General features: G+C 41.3%; 1 protein-coding gene across 6 annotated transcripts in view; it reads left to right on the forward strand.

Moving 5' to 3' along the window:
• Nucleotides 1-21207, forward strand: part of tmcc1a (transmembrane and coiled-coil domain family 1a) — a 99601-nt gene that overhangs the window by 70722 nt on the left and 7672 nt on the right. For 5 of the 6 annotated variants that reach the window (XM_066698170.1, XM_066698169.1, XM_066698171.1 and 2 more), the window contains 2 exons: nucleotides 13401-14332; nucleotides 19593-19728. In XM_066698170.1, coding sequence (XP_066554267.1) covers nucleotides 13401-14332; nucleotides 19593-19728 — 1068 coding nt within the window. Of the gene's footprint in view, nucleotides 1-11812; nucleotides 12105-13400; nucleotides 14333-19592; nucleotides 19729-21207 lie in introns of those variants that run through there. The other variant, XM_066698174.1, reaches the window with a different exon arrangement.

Genomic DNA, 21207 nt, shown 5'->3' on the forward strand with positions numbered 1-21207 from the left:
TGGCCGTTTGTCGTGGACGTGTCAAAATGAGGGCCCTCTCGTCTGTTTGCCTAAACTTTTTAATTGGAAGAAAAAGCAGTGCAGGCTCTTATCGTAGCCCTACAGTCTAATTTGGCATCCATTCAGAGCACTGTTTCATTCACAGCCTTTGTTCTAAATTTACATTGTCGAAACAGTTCACTCTCTGCTGTTTGGGAGCCGATAAGTAAAACGTTTACACCCGCAGAGGTAGCATACCACTTTAAGTCAAGAAGGGCAACATTGTAAAGAACTATGGGATCATTAATCTTGGTGTTGAAAACCCCAATAAAACTCACTGCCTTCATCATTGTTCAACAGCGCAGTCCGGATATTTGTTTGAAATTGTCTCCTTTCATTGGAACTACCTTCTCTATTTGAGAACTACCCTTGGGCTGGCCTTATTCTTTACGCAATCCATCAAACAATAATCTGTGAGATGTTGGACAGCTTTGTTTAAGAGCTTATGCACCTCCAAGTGCCTCCAATGCAAAGCCAGGGCTGATGCTTCATGGTCGGTCCTACTGTGGAAGCTTCTGTAGCCAGCATAGGTGCATCTGTCAGAAACATCATTACGATTCATCTTGAGTAGTTTTGTAGGAGGTGGAACCTGAGCCAATGCAACTGTGTTAGTTTAACGTGAACTGAAACCACACAGAAAATCCCTTTCTTAATCTGCAGGCGTTTTGTTTCTAGTTAGACTCATTTTTCCCAAAGCAAACAATTATGGGTGTTAGACTTTCATGATCTCAAAAGCCCCTTTAACATTGAAGCTACATTGTTGTTGATTCAGTAGCCTTAACAAATTAATCCTTGTGGCTGCTAAGTGCTATAACAATCTGCAGAAGGGCAAGACAAGCAGACCTAAGGGTATTCAGACTGCGTATTACACTGTTCGATTCAAAAGAATGCAGTGAAAGTTATTTAGCTGGTAATTAAAGATTGTCTGCACTAAATCTTTTAAAATGAAAGACTTAGTCTAATCACCAGACTTAGGATCGCCCCAAAGAGAACTAGAGCACCAATAAATGGATTACACTATGTCATTACTGAGCTAGCCTTACTTTATTCACGTATGCTGTACCTTGATGCATTTATGGGAATATTTCACTTGTATTGCTTGTAAAACAAGGCTTGTGTGTGCGCAGAATAACCAGTATTTAGTGCTCTGGAACATTTCACTTTACCTTTCGTGCATTGTGTAATACTCTGTGCTCTTGTGGTGTTAATGTGGTAAGTAGAAAGAAGATTATATATGCCTTCTCATATGGTTTAGAAGTTCTAAATAGTGGGATTGTTACTTCTTAAGAGAACTGGACAGGGGAGAGGGTCATTTTGTTTGTACACGTGGGAAACAGGCGACAATGCATTTGTTTATTCTCTAAAATATATTAACATTTTGTCAAAGCTAAAGCCGTACTTAGAGCCGTTTTAGTTTCAAATGCACCAGGTCAATTACATAATTCACATCGGACCACAAAGCAGGGGGGACCAGAGCTGGTTACTTCATTCCTCGTCTAGGACAAGGATCGGCTCTCATTAGAAATAACCGCAGTAATGCGACTTAGCGCAGCGCAGGTTGTTAATCTGGGAGACACTGAAAAGGATTGGGCCTGAACAAACCTCTCTTTTTGTTTTTGTTTGTTTTGCTTTGTACATTATTAATCTCAAATCTGTGGCAAAAAAAAATTTTGTAGGGGGAGGGTAAATCTTTAGGACATTTTACATAAGGGTTTTATCCTTCTCTCAATATTGGGAGGGTTAGTATTTAAAGAGTTATTCGTACAGTAAAGGTTGTAGTGCAGTGGGGATGTGTTTTCCAGGTAAGCAACTTGTACAGAGCCTTTAATGTGTGTGTGAAGATGTGTCCCTTATTTAAGGACCTGTTTGGCACAGGCAGGGTACTCTGAAAAGCTGAAATCTACAGCAGAAGATGGCTTTTGATGTGGCACTAGAGGCTTTTGTAGGACATCCTAGGTTTCAGTCTTCACTGTAGGATCACCTGATGGTCTCTGTATCTTTAAACAAGGCTTGTAGTTAATTATTTGAACTGCTGGGTAAAGTTAAGTTAACCCACAAATGTAGTCCCTTGATAGGCGTATGTGGACACATTTGTGTTATATGTGCCTTTTGCAGCAGTTAATTATGGCCGTTGCAGAAATTGTGATCTTTGTTGGTGGTTGTTTCGTTTGTGTACAGAGACTCATATTAATTTGCAAGCAGACCCTATGCCCAAAAATAACAAAATCAATTGTTTTCACTTGTTGGGTCTGTATGTTTTGTTAAGTTAAGAATGCAGAAAAAACATTCACCCCTCGGTGGATGATTTTCAGAAATATCTCAAATCAAGATGAGTGCATCTGGCCCTTCATAGATCAAAAAATAATGAAAATGAAAACATACACATATCTATGCGATGTGTGTGTGAGTGAAGGAGGTGTATGTGTTTATGTTTTAGTTTTTGTACACCAGTATCCAAACGTTGGGATGATAAATGTAAAAGCAAAAGGCATGTCCAGAGATATTACGATTCCCATTATTCTTACTCTGCAGTGCACCGTTGACAGGAGTGGTTACAGAAGGGAGGGCGGTGTGGGGAAATGCTTGGCTTGTGGGGGGGGTGGACATCGTTTCTCGCAGACTGGGAGCTTGTGCAGTATGGGGGCACTCCATCTGTCAGCCCCAGACAGTGTGCTTTCACAGCAGTGCTGGCAGGCTGGTGCCGGCAGACTCAGTGGGGCCTTGTGCTGTGTGAGTCTCGGGGCTGGGAGCTGCCTCTGCCGGTCCAGACGCTCCTGGGGAAAGCAGCAGCTTCAACAGCCGCCAGAGGGGACACGGGGAGGCTGGTAGTGCCAGGAGTAGGGAGGGCTGGGCGAGGCTCGGACGATGCAGCAGCAGCAGCAGCGAGAGCTATGGCGATGTTTATGTGCTCCTCTTGCCACATTTGTTCATGCTGCGGAAGAGAGCTTTGGGATCCGAGCGAGGTGAGCTTCATCACAGCACAGCACTGCGACACTGTGAGCTCTCACTGTCCAGGCAGACAAACCACAAGAACAGGCAACTCCTATCAGTCCGATGTCCACATCCAAAACATGTTGGATTTTTTTGTTTCTTTGTTTCCTGAAGTTTCTAATTAACTTGACAAGAATCCTGTCTCTTTCTCTTCTTGCAAGCTGGAAAAAACTACATCCCCGAGCTCTGAATTTGTCTCACTCTTATGCGAGCATGGTTGATGGTGTGTCTGGTTTGATTACAGACCCTGATTAGGAAAGAAGACTGAAATTATACCAAAGAAAGTGAACACATTTTGCACTTTGAAGATTGAGGATTCTTCACCACTGAATCAAAAGTGTCCATGTTTGTCGTCTTTACGCTCACTAGGAGGATAGTTGTAGTGGTTGTTGATGCATGAGAAACATGTTGTTCTTGTCTTGGATAACACATGTGCAGCATGTTTTAAGCCAACCAAGATGGGTCTGCAAAATGTCTGGCAAAACAGCGCCATGAGAAAATACAGAAGATTACAGGTTAGTTTCGAAGCTTCCATTTGTCGACAGAATGGGAATAAAATCAGTGTGAACCTGTTCCATTTGTTGCTCATCTCTTATACAGGATGGTGAGTTTGAGAAACACTTGCATATTCATCATCACATGTTGCTTCAGCTGTTTCACTAACATGCTTCTCATTTTTCTATTGCTCCTGTTCTGATTAGCTCATATTTGCGGTTTAAGAGTTGAACATATCGACTTTCAGGATGTTGGTAAGCAGTGTGTTGTCCAGGCGGTTGTCTTATCTGATACCGGAAACAAAAACTCCCACAAAACAACCAAAAAAGCAAAGAAAACAATACAAGTCAGTCTATTGTATAACTTTTTGGAGAAAGGAATGTCTCTAGTAGCTGCAAGTGATGTCAAGGAGATTGCAGCCTACATAACATATTCAGTGAGATATCTGACAACCATGCCAGGCCATAAATGCTGAAAAGAACAATTAAGACATGTAAGTAAAACAGCTGAAGCCGCACATGGTGATGTGTGATGCAGTATTTTTCAGAATCCTGGTAATCTGCTCTTTCAATTGATTTACAGTACAGGGCGCCACATCATCTTGCCACACGCAAATTAAGCAAAAATGGCCCAAAATATTTCAATAGTTGCTGCTGTGCCACGCTACTCACACAAGTTTACTGATGATGTCAGAGCTGGACTCAAGTTGTAGTGACAGCCCTGTTTGCATTGGGAAGCCAAGCGAATAACTTTATAATAGTGCAGTCACTTCTAAACATGGCTCTATGCAGGAGGACTTGAGAGAGCAAGGAGGAAGTACTGGCACCTACCAGTCACCTTGAAACACCTTCCAACTAAGACTTTCCCACTTTCCAGCTCCTTGGGACTTGTTTGTTTGATTCTTTGCAGTCCTGAGTGCTGCATTTGAGAAAACGCAAAAATAAGTAATTGCTGTGCAGTGCTTTCACCTCCCCAGACCATGTTTTAATTTACTCTGAGTGGTTCTGGGTTCCTGTGCTCTTCAGATTGGCTTTTATGCTCAGGGTAGGTCAATTTAAAAAAAAAATGTTTGGCTTCCATTTCACTTGGCATACTTTAGAAAACTGTATTTTTCAGTGGCTGCATCTATACTTCCTTCATCTCTCCTAGGCCAGAGCAGGAGTTTATCATTAGAGCTGGGTTAATAACAATTGACCATTCTTAATTAACATGTCTATTTTTGAAAGCAGCCAAACTCAGCTAACAAGGTGAGGTTCCTGAAGACAGTTTACTATCAAAAGTCATATACATTTTGATCTGGAATTTGGGAGCAATGTTGTCAGTAGTTTATAGAATAAAACAAAAATGTTCATTTTACCCAAACACATACCTATAAATAGTAAAACCAGAGCTGTATATATATATATATATATATATATATATATATATATATATATATATCTATTCACTTTTTGTAAAACACGTTTATACAGTGGAAGCACTTAGTCATGAAATAGATCCGAAACACAAATCACACGTTGGGAAATCCAACACTGTGGAGGAAGAGGTACGGCATTGTCTGATGTTTCCACAGGTGTGCGGGGAGGGTTGGGCTGTGTAGGATTTAGACAAGAAAAGACGTTCACCGCAACCCTGCCCTGTGTGAGCGGCCAGGCCAGCTTGCTCACTTACTTGGTAGGAGGAGCATAAACATAAAAGACCATAAAAGTGTCATGTAATAAAGAAAACAGAACCATCCAAAGTGCTGACAGCAGTGGGGATTGGTCATTCAGACCCAGCAGTTCAGGGTGATTCACAAGTGTGAGTGAGAATCTGTCCTGATCAGACAAGGAGCTGGGTATGAGGAACTTCTGGCTGAGGCAACCTTCCTCATAAGGGTAGTATTTTTGGATAGTGAAACATTTTATCTTGTTGTTTTATTTATATATATATATATATATATACGTATATATATATATATATATATATATATATATATATATATATATATATATATATATATATATATATACGTATATATATATATATATATATGTATATATACGTATATATATGTATATATATATATGTATATATATATATATATATATGTATATATATGCTCAGGACTGCTCAGGACACATTACTTCCTTATGCATTTTTTTTTCTTTACTGGCAGCTTTTTTTTTAAATAAAATGTTGCCTGTTCATATTTCCAGATTGCGCCACTATAGCAATCAGTGACGAAACAGTCAGACAAGTTTCAGGCTCAAGCTTTGTAATGATCATTTTGTTACCTACACTTTATCGATCTTTTTATATGTTTTTTCTCTCTCTCGCATTAAAACAAAGATATGCACTCCATAGAGCTCATCTCAGAACAATGATAAAGGACGATTAAAAAAAAATAATAATATTTTTGGTCCTAAAGTGCATTTGTGAAAAAATATTGTAGGAAATTAGGTAGCAGCAGTTCAGAAGAAAGCAGTGTAGAGCTAATTATATTTAGGTAATGTGTGTTATTTATGTGACAGAGCAGTGGACATCACGTTGTGAATGCCAGCAGTGAAATATCTTCTGCCATTGCAGTCTCTGTGCTGCTCACTGGGTATCTGGGAGGTTCAACAGGAGTGAGCAAGTTCTTCAGCATCCACCAGAGACATTTGGCCTGATTGCTTAATCCCTTATACCAAGTCAATTACACAATCACTGTCAGGCTAATTTTAAGTTCTGATGCTGTGGAAAAACAGAAAACGAAAAAGAGAAGTGGGGAGGCATGAGAGTAAATGTGAGATAACATTATGTATCGTTTCTGACAAACAAATAAACCTTTTTTTCATTATTTCTGTATTTTACAGCAGAGAATACACGTAGATGCATGTAGATGACAATGTATAAACTAAAAAGGTGCTTTCCCAGGGGCTGCCAGTAAGAACAGACCATGAATAAGATACTTTTAATTAATGCCATGTGTCATCTTCACTGTAATTAGGCCCCAGAAAGCTGAATTGGAACTCGCAACAGGACTGAAGTCGCCAGTCATCTTCAGAATTATGAATCGTTTATTATTCTAAAAGAGTTTGGTGTCAGGGAGTGTAGGATTGGACAGCACCAGTGAACAGTGGGGGGGGAAGAGTGACATCATTTTAGTGCACCTATCTTGGCCTCCCGATGAAGAGAAGGCTTTTGTATTGTTTTATTGTTTCATTTGGGTTGTTCTTTTTTTGGGGGGGAGGCGGGGGTGGTTGTGTGATATACTTCTCCTCAGATATGTGCCGAACCAGTCAGGCAAGTCGGTCGAAAGAGGTTTAGAGGCACTTGAAGCGTTACAGTCGTGTCAGTCACACTTGAGCCTCCTCAGAATACCTGGAAAGGTAGGCGGGAAGACCAGCGGGCCAGTGATGAAGAACAAAGCAGGAAGAAGTCAGGTGATGAGACCAATTCTTACAAAATCAAATGGAAAAAAAAGCTAAACAGGAAGGCTTAGTTGAGGAAAGCCTAATAAAATGTTTGATTTTCACCTCAGCATGTCCAAACCTTTTTAAAATAAACAACAACAAAACATGGCCTCAGATTCAGTTACCTTGGCAGTGTAGGCCTCGCCTGCAGCAAATGCCATAAAAGAGGCTGCTTGACCTGCAATGAAGTGAGAAGAAATGCTTTTGATTCTGGCCCCCTGGCAAATGTCTGTGTTATGGGCTCAGAGGAGGCTGTGGTTGGCCTATGGAGAGCTTTTCAGGAATCTTGCTTTATGGTCTAATGTGATGTCATCCCCCTGTAATGCACATCCGGCTGGTGCAGAATGTCATCATCGAGGTGAACAATGGTCTCTTCAGGTGGTGTAAGACAAGAGCTTAAAACACTGAAATTGAAAAAGAAAAGATATGTAGAGGAAACCCATGCATCTGTTAGTTGTTTGGTGCTCTATGTTTTGTATTTTTTTAAATATTTGTAAAGATTTTGTACTATTCCTTGTGTTATTTGTTAACTGAAACACCTCATCTTTAGTGTCGTCCTATACATAAGCATTACAATCTGTATGAGACGTACCGTATGCAGTACGTTCACATACAGGTACAGAAATTAATTGGTTTAGGGGAACAAAACAGTGTCTTTGAGATTGCTATCCCTTAGGCTGTTTTAGTTTTATCTTTAAGGTTTAATGATTCATATTAAGTGGCATTTGCGGTTATTTCTCTACCTGAAGATTTTTTTTTTTTACAGCCGGTTACACAATGTGTAAAAATGTCTGTGTCATAATTCCTTAAGGGAAAATAATGTCCCGTTTCTTAATGATTCATTCAATAATACATTCAAGTTACAACATTGGCTTTCTCCCACATAAAATCCAAATAAAAGAATCAGAGGTTATGTGATGGACGTCACCATGAACCACGAACCTATCAAGGAAATTTTGATAATCTGTAGCAGCCATCTCCCCCAAAATAATACTAACTGGATTATGTGAGTAGCCAAAATACCACACAGTCCAGAGGGGACTGATCAAAGAGTAGTTCCTGTTATAAGTGTTTTGCGTTGAAACATTGGCTGGCGTGATGTACATTTAATGTCAACAGAATGTGTTTATTAGCAACACTCCTTTTTACCATGTTTAAACTGTCGTCTCTTTTGCACAGTACTGTAGGCTGAATTGATATGGGTGTCATGCTTATCAATGTTTTGAGCTGTCTGGGTGACATGCTTGGCCCACTTTCTTGTCAGTTTATTGCTTCGACAAATCGTTGTGCTTCTACTAAGGTAGTGTGTGACACATGCAGACTAAGAACCTTTCTGAAATCCAAAGTGGGGGAGAGACCCAGCCTCCAAAGGGGGTTAGAGAAGGTAGCCTGTATTTCAGAGAAACTTCAATGGGATTTCCAGCACAGGTTTTCTTTCTAACTGCATTCTAAAATATGTCTAGAATAGATAGTCAGCTAGAGAGACAAAGCCAAGAGATGTATCAGTATGTGTGCCCACCAAAATAAATTTAAACAAATGTAATACAAGTGCTCGATTCAGAGTCACAATCAAATGAGAAGAATAGGGAGGCAGATTAATACACAGGCCTACATTGTTCCTTTCCAAATTAATCTATTAACCTTGAGGCACAGGGCGAAAGCTAGTTCACAGCACAGACCGGGAAATTAGCATGAGATTTGGCTTCAGTAGGAGACACCACCTAATCTCAGGACTGGAGCAGCTGAGGGAGTGGCTAGCATGTTTCGCTTTCTGCTCTGATACCTAACCTAGCTCTGTGTGTGTGCAGTCTTTGTTTGCACTATGGTTAGCATGAGTGAGGAACACAGTATCATCCCTCTTTTTCGTAGTTGTTGTTTGTTGTTTTCCCACTTCCTTATAGGCATCAGACCTGAATTCTTTAGGTGCTTTCTACATTCATATCTTACTCTGTTGTTCTCATCCTCCTTATGCAAATGTGGTCTTCTTTTAAAGAGATCTTCAGTAAATAACCACTTAGCCTTGAAAACATAAAACGGAACATATCTTAGTGTTTGTTCTACATTTCTTTTGGATTTTATCATGGAACCAGTCCAATCCTACCAGAAATACTGGAATAACTCATTTTTCTTCTTCCTGATAGGTAGGATGTCAAATAATAATAATAATAATAATAATAATAATAATAATAATAATAATAATAATAATATAAACTGACCAATGCAAATGTCAACATGATAATGAAGGCCTTATCAAATGATTGGGTCAGCGAGGACCACCTAACTAATGTGGTTTTCAGACCGAAACCTCAACATGACAATAAAGCGACCTGAAATAAACTGATCAAACAGATCACTAACTAAGCAATACAATTGCAATGTTTAACATGGGATGCATTTAAGGATAATGCTTAACCGGTATATGTTTGATGTTGATTACTTCATTACTTTTTAGATCAGTTTACTTGAGGCTCTAATCTAATCTAATCACGTCGTTCTGGATCACCCTGTGCCTTTAGCTCTGGGCCATAATGAGAGTAAAACAAGTCCACACAGCTGGGCTGCATATCACGACACCCAGAAATTAGGCTACAGTGGCCCATTCAGCTCTGATTGGGTGCAGTTAGACTGTGACAACAGTGGCTCACAAGAAGACAGCAATTAATTGCAGAGCAAAGACACCTTTGTTTATCATGCTTTTAGCTCCTTGACTTCCCAGATCTCAATCAGAGTCTGTCTGGATTGGACAGTAAATAAAGATTAAGGTTAATAATCAACATTGATGTCTATGTGGGTATTTGTGGGGGGGGAGGGGCACGTTCATTGACTGTGATTGTGCCTTTCAATTCAAAGGCTTTATTGTCCTTTTTTCAAGTTAGAAAAAAAAAGAAATTCCTTCTATTTGAGGGAACCTACTGCAGAAGATCACCTGGTTGAATAAGACAGGTCTCTCCTGCGAAACCAGTGGGATTGCTACCAGAGACAGGCATTGGATGGTACTTCTGACTGGTCCAACTAGAATACCTATGTAATTGGATATAGGCCTGAGCAGCTGCGTGGGACATTTACTATGACATAAAACAATGTGGTATTGTCAGTCTATTTTTAATCTCTGTCAGATCTAATTGATCACATGGACAGTCTTTCAAATAATCTGCCCTCATTCCTGTTTCCTACTTCACCGCAGTATCGTTTCTCTTTTCCCCACTACAAAATCAAAATGAAAACTTAAAATAATAATATCGCTAAATTGCCAAACCAGCACAAAAATGAAAAGTGCTGCAGAGATGGAAGTTACACAGCCAGAACTGTGCAAGGCAAGTGTGCTCTACAGAGTGCAGTGACCCCTGCACATGCCACAAAGAGAAGCCCCTGCCTCAAATATTTAAAAAGTCACCATTACTAGGCAAGGTGCTCTATCAGATTAATGCCTCAAACTCACTTGGAGAGGTTACAGGTTAAATACCCAGATACAAACACAGTCAAGGCCTCTGTAATAGTTAGCCAGGGAATGCAGTGAACTAAGGAAACCAAGGAGAGCAGGGAAGGGAGCAGGAGCCGCTGATTCGCCCCTGCCGTGGGGGAGCAGGGGGTCGGAGTGGGCTGGCTTCTGTCCCTCAGCATCCCCACACTGGGCCCTGTCTACGTGGTATAGAAGGTGGCGCTGTATGCAGTGTGTGTGTGAACATTTGCCATTTTCACTTACTGACAGAGATCAGGGAGTCAAAGTGAAAGGAAGCTTTAATAAATGGTCACATTAGTGCAATAACCTGGAGGACTGCCAGTGCCTAAGAGGACTGGAGATTTCCAATGCAGGATTATACACAGCATTATAGCCACCAACAGGTGCCTGGCACACCTGGAGGCCGGGCCTATTCGTTCTGCAAACAGCCAGAGTCAGTGGCACACTTTTTTTTATTTAATTTGGATTGTTTGGAAAAATAATTATGTAAACGACTGATGATTTTTGATAAATAAAGGAGATTACAAAGTCAAGAAAGTCTCTCTCTCCCTCCCTCCCTCCCTCCTAAACAAGCAATGGCACACATGAATGCTCCAAAAGTGTTTGTTTGGTTTCTGTGGATAACATAGTAATGATAAGTTGGCTCCCTTTAATTAGTTTGTGTGTGTTAATTGAGTACTGTGTGCAAATTGTGCTGAAAGGGGCATACAGCAGCAGTTGAGTTGGATCAAATCTATCCAGATGCTGTCTGTATGCAGTGCTACTCACAGGAATAGTGAAATATGACCGTAACCTAAAGCTGTGTTACTTTTTATATATTTAAATATGTTTTGATTAACATTTTCAAAATTATTCTGAAATGTGTAGGACTGTCATACTTTTACCGGCAGACTTTGGGGTTAAGATAAAATCGCGCAGTATAATCCCGTTGATGGAAACAAGTTATTCATTGTGTGAATGCAGTTCTCCGTTGTTCAGCTATCTCGGAAATACATCAGTGATTGTATAAAACGAGTGATGTTTGGTACCTATACAGCAATGTATTTCACAACATCATCCGGCAAAACGGCACGAATGAACGACACAACAGAAACTAGGCACCATGTTGAGTCACTGGTTTCTGTCTGCAGTTGTCATTTTGAGTGAAATGCAGACACAGCACACTTTGTCGACGGCTGTGCCTTCGGAGAACACCTTCATAGACCTGGTTGTTGATTAACTCATGTTTTCGGTTTTGATGGTTTATTTTGTATCGGTTAAGAAGAGCAACAGCAGATGCTCCCGCCTGCAACAGTATTTGTGTTTGTGCCTCGCATAAACGCACGATAAACGTGTAAATCGCCTAACACAGATAACCGGTTGATAACTTGATTTGCGAAAGCATTGCTCTGTGGTTGAAAGCAGAAGTCGCCTTCGTGTGGCGCAGATGTAAGCAGTTCTGCGCTGCTCCGCCAATGGGAGCGGTGGGTTTCTGTACACCTGCGCAGAGCTGCCCGCGGGGTGACGTCAGGGAGGGAGGAGCCGCGGCGGGAGCAGATGAGAGACTTTCAGGTGGAGATTAACTTTCAAAACAAGTGCGAGACCCGGTGCGCTGCGCTCAGCCAGTTAAATGTTATTAATGTTCATCCCCTCGTGTGGGGAAAATGCACTGGGAAAAGTTACTCCATATAAGAAATGGAAAGGTAAGACTGTCCTTATAACAACGCTTTTATGTCATGTTCTTCGCTGTTCTATTTCATTCTGTTCACGTTTTGAATGTTTTCGAAGAAAGATGACCGTTAATATGTGCACGCATGTGATGTATGTGTCTGTGTGTTTGTATGGAACTAATACAATAGTTACGCATTGCGAAATCAAGTGCAAAATGAATGACGGCGTTGTGAGCAGCGGCTAATGTTTTCTCTCTAAGAAAACTTGTTTGGCTTTTTATTATTTGTGTCAGTATTTTCCCGAGTCCAGTTGTTGATTCTGTTACGTAGGCTGGTGTAAACGCTGCACACGGTTCCGCACTTCATTCGGTTTGTCTGCGTCGTGCCTTCAGATACAACTGATTACATACAACTGCGCTCAGTGTCTCAGGTTTTCATTCAATGCTCATACTCGAACAGATTACAGATGATATTATTTTTCAGACCCATGAGTATGGTTTCCACGTGAAAGCTTATTTCCAATAGTTTATTCTGTTGCTATTGTTATTATTTTCAGCATCTTGACATGTAAGTTCAGTTATGTAGAAGTGTTGATTCTGTTAACATTTTGATTACATTCTTAACCCATTTTGACTCCTGTGTTCAGTTCCTGCTTTAGAAAAGAGCTTACATTTTGCTGTATCTTATAACTGGAAACTGCATGGGATTTTCCTGTTTGCTTTAAAGTACAAGAATTACAGACATAATATTGGAATAATATTTTATTTGATTGCAAATTAGATCTTCATTAGTAAGTTTATTTTACTCTGCTACTTTTTGTAGCTGGTTTTGGGTTCAGACCTCCAGAACATGTTCAAATGTTTTTTCAATAGTTTCTTTATTTATTTTTTTTACACAAGAGAAGTTTAAATGAGTATACCTTCCCATGGGGCTGAACAAGTAATTGCATAGCAATTGCTCGGAAACTGAACACTTACAAATGTATGCATATTGGGGGAAAAATGTAGAAAATGCCAGCTACTCCAAATTATTTCCATAAATGGAAAACGAAACAAAATCAAAATTGTTAGTCTTGGATAGGGATGCTCCTGTTCCTAAATATACTCCATATTTTCATTCCAACTTAAGCACTTAATTACTTAATGCTGTCAATTATTGATTCAGTATGGCCTTAATTACCATTCTTTTGAAAGTATTTAACTGTTGAAGATTTTTTAAGTACTAATGAAACCTGAAGGAGATGTCCTCTCTAAGACCAGAAGTGAGGATCAATGCACTATGACAGCCTCGTTCTCTTATGGGTTTCTCTCTCTCTTCCTTCCTCTGTAGATCGAGCGACTGGAGGTGAGCAGCCTAGCACAGTCGCCCAACGCTGTGCCCTGTAGCGCTGATGGCTCTTTCCCTGGGGACGTGGTGGACAGCACCCCTGATCCCCAGCGCACTAAGCAGGCCATCACCCAGTTGCAGCAGAAGATCCTGAAGTTGACGGAGCAGATCAAGATCGAGCAGACGGCGCGTGACGACAACGTGGCCGAGTACCTCAAGTTGGCCAACAACGCTGACAAGCAGCAGAGCGCCCGCATCAAGCAGGTCTTTGAGAAGAAGAACCAGAAGTCGGCCCAGACCATTCAGCAGCTGCAGCGCAAGCTCGAGCACTACCACCGCAAGCTGCGCGAGATCGAGCACAACGGCATCCCGCGGCAGCCCAAGGACGTCTTCCGGGACATGCACCAGGGCTTGAAGGACGTGGGGGCCAAGGTGACCGGCTTCAGTGAAGGCGTGGTGGACAGCGTGAAGGGCGGCCTCTCCAGTTTCTCCCAGGCCACCCACTCTGCCGCTGGGGCCGTGGTCTCCAAGCCACGGGAGATAGCCTCCCTCATCCGCAACAAGTTTGGCAGCGCTGACAACATCGCAGGCCTGAAGGACTCTCTGGATGATTCCCAGGGCGAGGACGGAGGCAAGCCCCTGGGTGTGTGCGGCCACCTGCAGTCCAGCCCCAAGTACGGCAGCGAGGAAGACTGCTCCAGTGCCACATCAGGGTCAGCAGGGGCCAACAGCACCACCGGAGCCCCCGGGGGTCCCCCCAGTTCCAAAACCAACACACTGGACATGCAGAGCTCAGGGTTCGATGCACTCTTCCATGAGATCCAAGAGATCCGAGACATGCAGGGCCGCCTGGAGGAGTCTTTTGAGAACCTCAAAACTCATTACCAGAGGGACTATACGTTAATAATGCAAGCACTACAGGAGGAGAGATACAGGTACGTGAGAAGCAGTTTTTTTCTTTTGTCTTTAACCAGATCACTAATTAGTGGATGTTTAAAAAGCCAGTGAGTTGCGATCACAAGACCGTGACGGGGGTTTGTAGGTATCTTTCTACTTAAAAAAAAACCCCAGTAAAAACATGTTTACAGTTCAGCAAATGTATACATCTGCACTGACTGGGGAATGTAATAATTTTCCACACAAGCGTTCTTTCAGCTCCAAAGATCGTTCACTTTTCTTTGGTAGCAGGAAGACAGAAAAATCAAGTTTGCGGAAACACGAGATGTAAAATGCAAAGCAGACACGGTACATAACTTGGAATTTCTAAATAAATGAGCAAGGTTTTTTTTAATCAAGGAAGTATCTCGTGAAGAGAGCTTTAGATTCCACTCACTAGCTTTAGGTGGACGGTAACGCTGCGGGTGAATCTGCCATGTGTCCACTGAAAATAGTCAATTAGAAAACGCCTGCCGAGTCAGCTGGCTGGAGCCTCTGCACAGCAGTCCTTTCACTGCTAGTGTGCCCAGCCTTGTAAGAGCTGCACCGCACTTTTAATGCAGAAAATTAAAACTGTGAGCCTTGTTTTGGTAATAGCATCTAACAGAACAGGGTCTACCTCTCACCGTAATTGACAGCGTCTCCAGCCGAGGGCGAAACTGCTTAGGGTAGCATAGAGACAGGATATATTTTTCAGCAGGTAATGTTTGTGCTGTAGGTCATTCATGCAAGGGACCTGACAGGCTGTGTTCATTCAGGAACAGTCCTCTTCCTGCTTCCTTATGCGAGACTGCTGCCAATCAACTAGTGTACGAATGCTTTACATATCCCATGCTGTAATCATGCTCAGAATGCAGTTTATACAGCAATGTGATCTCGGTAATTCTGGTAATGTGAGAGAAGAGTAATGTCCTGCCACTACATGATTAGTGTTAAGGCCAGTGGCACTGAATTGATATTGGTAGTAGGAGGAATATTAGAGAAATAATTTACATTAATCTGTAATCTATGTCTTTCTGCAAAACACTGAGCACTCCAGTATATTCTATTTTTTTATTTGTTTTGCCTTTCATAAAGGCGAATCTCATAATATTTGATACTGATCATATTAACAACAGCAATAATAAATAAAATGGTCAAATAGACGTGCCCTGTGCGCTCTCTCTGGTTTGGTGTAAAGCAGTTTAATTTCATTTAGTTTAATTAGACTGTACAGCATGGTCTAAAGAAACTACATGAGCTAGCTGACCATTTCTATTGCATAGATGTTTGAAGTTTCTACTCTTTCAATCATGTCACTTTTAACAGCCACTGGCATTGGCAGCTGCATCTGGCCAGCTGTCTTGTTTCACGTGCCGCACTCTAGACTCCATTGTTTAAGGGTTTCATGGTCTCTCCCCAAAGGAACTTTCTCACAGTCATAAAACGTGGAAGTGCATGGAGTTACAAAGAGGACAAGCGGGAGTGTGGGAGTAAGTTCAGGGGTACCTCAGACCAGATTGCGGATCTTGTATGCTATGTAAACTCTCGCACAGGATATGTCCTGCACTCTGACTTCAGTCATTAACGCATGGCAAAGAACTTAATTGCTTTTGAAATTCAAAGAGAGGAACAATAGGGGAGTTCTGCTGTTAAGCTGTAAAGAGCATCTTGTCATTAGTTAAGGGGGAAAGAAACGGCTCAATCAATAATCATGTTCTTGTTTACTTTGAAGTAGGGGACATAACCTCCCTGTAATAGCTGTGATGGTGGCCATGGAAGGCAAATTAATATGTAACTTTACATATGTCTTTCTGCTAAAGAAGAGTGCAATTAAAGAATAAATTGCCAAGATACCCGGTTTAACCATTTTAACCCTTCTCAAATTAAGCTTTATAGTTTTACCTTTCAATATAAAATTACACTGGGAAGAATATTCCCCAACCCAGCTTAATACAGCCAGTTCATGTTGCTGTTGTTAAACACATTAAGCAGCACTAAAGGTGGGAAATTTAAATATGTTAGTGTTAAAACATGGAAATGGGTAGAATTCGGTCAATAAGGATAGTACAGAAGCTGTGCCAAGACTCTAAAGAGATTTAAATCTACACCCTGTATGTAATATTACTGCAGGATAATGTTTGCATGCTGTCAAAGTAACCTCCACACTTTCAACTTAAAAACCTGGTAAGTCGACTCCACATCCTGACATATTGTCTGCCTGAGGGCCTGTCCCTTGGTAGGGTGCTGAGGGAGGTAACTCCACACAGCTTTCATTGTCCCCGCTTCACAGGGCAGGATTACCTGTAAATGTTGGCAGTTACCTGTTCGTCCCTGTGAGGAAAATGGCCCGATGATCCTTTTACCCGAAGATACAGCACTCAAACATTCTCATACAACACTACTTTTTTCGTAGGGATTTTTTAAAACTAAAATTCTTTATATTTGCCTCTGGTGTTTGTCTAAAGGATAGGCCAACAAACACATAACTATCCCTTGCACCATTTGACAAAAGAGAGAAAAAATGTTGTTCAATGTTTGCTCATAGATTCAAAAGCACTAGCCCCTGCCCCCCCTCCCCAAACATCCGTTGAGTAGAATTACTGTTTTGCACTTCAGTGATGAATATGATCATCCTTCATCAAGAAGTCAGTTGTTTTTAAGTTGATGATCTTCAGATGTAATACCATGAACAATCAGAACAAAACTTCAGTTTCTATTTTGATCTCTCCTATGTGTTCCAGGCAAGTGCTACCAGACCTGTTGTAAATAACCTGCCTGGGGAAGAGGTTAGTAGGTTTATCACACCCAATACCAAAATAGAAAGTATCTGTAGCAAATTGTATCATAGTTTAAATGTCCCAAGGCGTCTCGGAAGGTCTGGGTTGTTTTCCATTTCTCCCCCGTAACATAGCCGTCAACTTCCCCAAAGTATGTAGGCTATCTTGTCAATAAGACCAAATGCAAACCAGGTGAGTACCAGGTTGTGCTCTTGTGTTTTTACACTTGGTCTCTCGTGTACAGTGGCAAAACTGATCGCAAAGAGATCATCACTGCTTGCTATTTTGGGTTCAAAGCAGGAGGAGCTCTGTCTAAAGATATCTGTCCTCTCAGGCTGCAGTGAAAATGGTCCAGCTCAGGCTTTGAAAGTGGTGCCATTGAATTAAAAGGAGGATTCTAAAGATAACGTTTTGACATGTTCGTTTTATGTCATTGTTGTTTGATATTTCTCTTTATCTTGGGGAAGTCTGAAGGTGTGCTGGAAGGAGGGAGGTTTAGTGTGGGGCAGCACATTACATAACCATGATCTCATCAAGTTAGGGGAATGATTAAAGCACTTCATCTTTGCTTTTTAAAATCCTCTGTGTTTTCACACAGTATTGTAAGGTTTTGTTCAGCTTAGCCAAAAAATCAAGCCAGGTGCACTTTATTTAATACTCTCTGGTCATAGAATTGTGCTTATTTTATACATATTGATTTTTGCAGCATAGCTCAGAGCAACCACAGGCCATCATAAACAGATATTATCTTTTTCACAGATGGATTTGACTTTATCCTTTTTGACATTTTATAACTTTTGATTTAGTCGAAAAGAAAATATAATGAAAGCCTGGTCAGATTTCTGTCTTGGAGCTTTGCGGTGACATTTACTTTGCTCAGGAAGACAAATCCTGTGTATAATGGAGTTTACTGCAGTCGTGTTCATTGAAACTTCAAAAGACATTCATCTTGTGTAGAAGTTTTCCTAATGGATATATATTTTTTATCCTTAACTTCAGCCTCCAATGAAGCATCACATTTTAAAGCATAGAACAAAAATAATAAATTTAAAGGGTACCATTCCCACACACAAGGAGTTTGAGAGATTAAAGATCCCTGTACACAACAGCCTTACCCTGGGGCCTTGTCAGTATCGGTACCAAATTTAGCTCGGCCTCAGTCAGTTGCTGCCGTCATGGCCCCACAGGGCAGGGAGGTCTTCCTCAGCCTGTCACAGGTAGCGCTCCCAGGTGAGCAGGTTTCAAAGCATCAGACGGGAAGTTACCATTTACGGCAAGTGTTCTGTGATTGGCCAGGAGCCAGAAAGAGTAGCTTGGTCATTGATTACCTGGCAGTCACCATCAGAGATTATTTGCCAGGTATTTTCCCTATCAACAGTGTCTTTGCTTCTTATTTTTTTTTTTTTTTATAATGTAGATTTTATTTTATGACGAACTGATAATGCCCACGAGGGTTAATGTTTTACAATCAGCACATATAATATTTTTCTCCATCTGAGGTGCTACCCGTATGCTGCCCTTGGTCTTCCATACTGCAGAAATGCTGAGTCTTCTGCCATTCGTATTTGGTTTGTACTGCAGCAGGTCTCAGTATAGTTTTAATTTCTTTGAACCGTTTCTGGCAATTGACGGCAGTCGGAGCTGGACACCTGTGAGCGTGGTGCAGCCCTGATGAGATCTGCAATGAGGGGGTTAAGTTCACGGAAGAGTGAGCAAACAATAGAGCATTATGCCATTCACACAAAGAATGGCCTGTGCATTTGATTTTCATCCTAATTCAATTAGATCTGCCAGATCAGGTTTCAGTGACAGTGAATGATGTGGATTATGATTGCTTGTACAGAATCCTGGAACAAGATCTGTGTCACAATTTAGGAGAAAGAACATATTGATCACCATTACCTAATCTGTGCTAAAGATGTCTTTCAGATGCTGTTAGACAATGTCTTTAATAAATGGTGCCTGTGTGTCTTCGAGGTATTCCAGTGCTCAAAGCAAAAGTTGTCTGGGGTCAGGGGTCAGTGGTGCATGTTTTCAATGGGCTCCATCTCTTGGGAATATCTGTTCCCTAGATCTGAGAACCCACGGACTCCAGATCTGTCACTGTCCCATAAAAGGAGCTGTAAAACCACTCTGCCTATCTGATTGCCTTTTTGATTCGATTATTTTCACAAAAAATCACTTGAGTAATTAACAGTCCAAAGATTAGGTGCACAAGAATACCAGCAGAGTTGTACAGAAATATCAGTGTTGTACAAACATTAAAAACCTCTGGGTGCTCTGCCTGTCCTCCAAGGGGACCATGCTGAGGTATGGTATGTACAAGTGTCTTCTGCAATCTTCCTGTAGTGTCTGCCAGTGTCTCCAGCAACAGAGTCCCTCCAGGCATGTTGAGTAACTGCAGAGCACACGGGTATCAATGGGGCTTCTGCAATGGCAAGATTCCTGTCGCCAGTCCGGGCGTGAGAGATCATGAGCTCTCTCTGTCTATGCCTTCCAGGTGTGAACGGCTGGAGGAGCAGCTCAACGATCTGACGGAGCTGCACCAGAACGAGATCCTCAATCTGAAGCAGGAACTGGCCAGCATGGAGGAGAAGATCGCCTATCAGTCCTACGAGCGAGCACGGGACATTCAGGTCAGTCGGCCTACAAGAGTGAGCTGACATTTCGCATCACTCACTCACCATGTCGGCGAGGGTTGAGACTTTAATCTAGGGTTCCAACTCCACATGGCCGGATACTGAGATACTGAGATGTTATGCCCACCCAACCACCATCATTTTCTAAAAGGTTGCCCTACATAGAATCTATTCTTGATGTTACTACTAAATGATAAGTGAAATTCTTAACAAAATGAACTGCTATAATTGTCCTGAAATGATAGTGTGGGTTGTTTACTTACTGACACCCCACCGGCATGAACAACTGCTCTGTGACAGAAGAGGAGCAAGGAGTGAAGTGTCCATGACTTTTCAGAGCCATATTCTTCTTTTTACTGGATAAATTCAATTTCTCTACCCAGATTGCTTTGAAAGTGATTTCTCTGCCTGCTTTCTTTATAGATTCATCTTTCATAGTTTTTCATACAGTTGCACTTGTTGTTATAACTTCCTTTTGCCCCCCCAAACAATCAACACACACACTACAGGTTAATTAAAGCCTCCACCAGATGATGCATGAGCTTGGTGATCTATTCTTGTACCTTGTGCCTTTTATGATGATATTGTCTTTGGATTCTGTCCAGAGCTGAGGAATTGAAAAATTATCATCTGAGCTCACTTGATACAGCACCTTGTTTAGGTTACTGATTTGGCCGGCAGAGTAGGTATGACTGCAGAGATATTACGCTTACACCCTACAACACAAAATTGTCTATAGTCATTGACTCGTTCTCCTGACAACAATAACCAATGGGATTGTGAAAAAACAATAATATAGTGGGCAATCTAACACATTTTTCACAGGAACTGAACAACAATCTGTTGAAAGTTCTTGTTTATCTTGGCAGTGGGGCTGAGTAAGACCACACGAAAGCGCAATAATGAGGGCAAGGGTTTTCAACTTTCTTTGACTTCTAGGCCAGTGCGTGTTTTGGGCTCCTCCTAGTGCTACTTCCACTGGACAGTGACCTTTCCCCCTCATGTGAAGGAAGCTTCTCGCACACACAGCATGCATTCCCACAGCACCCTGCAGCCTCGCGTGATCTTTACTTCAGACCCACAGGTTTTTTCATAAATGATGGTGGTTGTGTCCTTTCCAGACACCCCTATGGTGATGAACTTCAGCTACACAGAGGCTGTCAAGCTTGAGATGTAGTTGATATCAAGATCGGTCTTTACGTTCGTTTACTCATTAACGAAACTTGCTAGTTCCCACTCCGTGTCATCTACGCCTATAATCTCAGTACTGTGGAAACAAAAGTATTGATCCTGCATTATGTTCTTTTTAGTATTTATTTATTTCCACTTTTAACAGGTCAATTAACAATTAACATTTTTGTATTTGTTATTTTTTTTCCAGAGCTGTATAATATTTAAGAGACCACTGCAAATTGATCAGTTTCTCTGGTTTTACTATTTATAGGTATGTGTTTGGGTAAAATGAACATTTTTGTT

This window comes from Amia ocellicauda, chromosome 3, assembly GCF_036373705.1.
Source record: "Amia ocellicauda isolate fAmiCal2 chromosome 3, fAmiCal2.hap1, whole genome shotgun sequence".
Taxonomy (NCBI): Eukaryota; Metazoa; Chordata; class Actinopteri; order Amiiformes; family Amiidae; genus Amia; species Amia ocellicauda.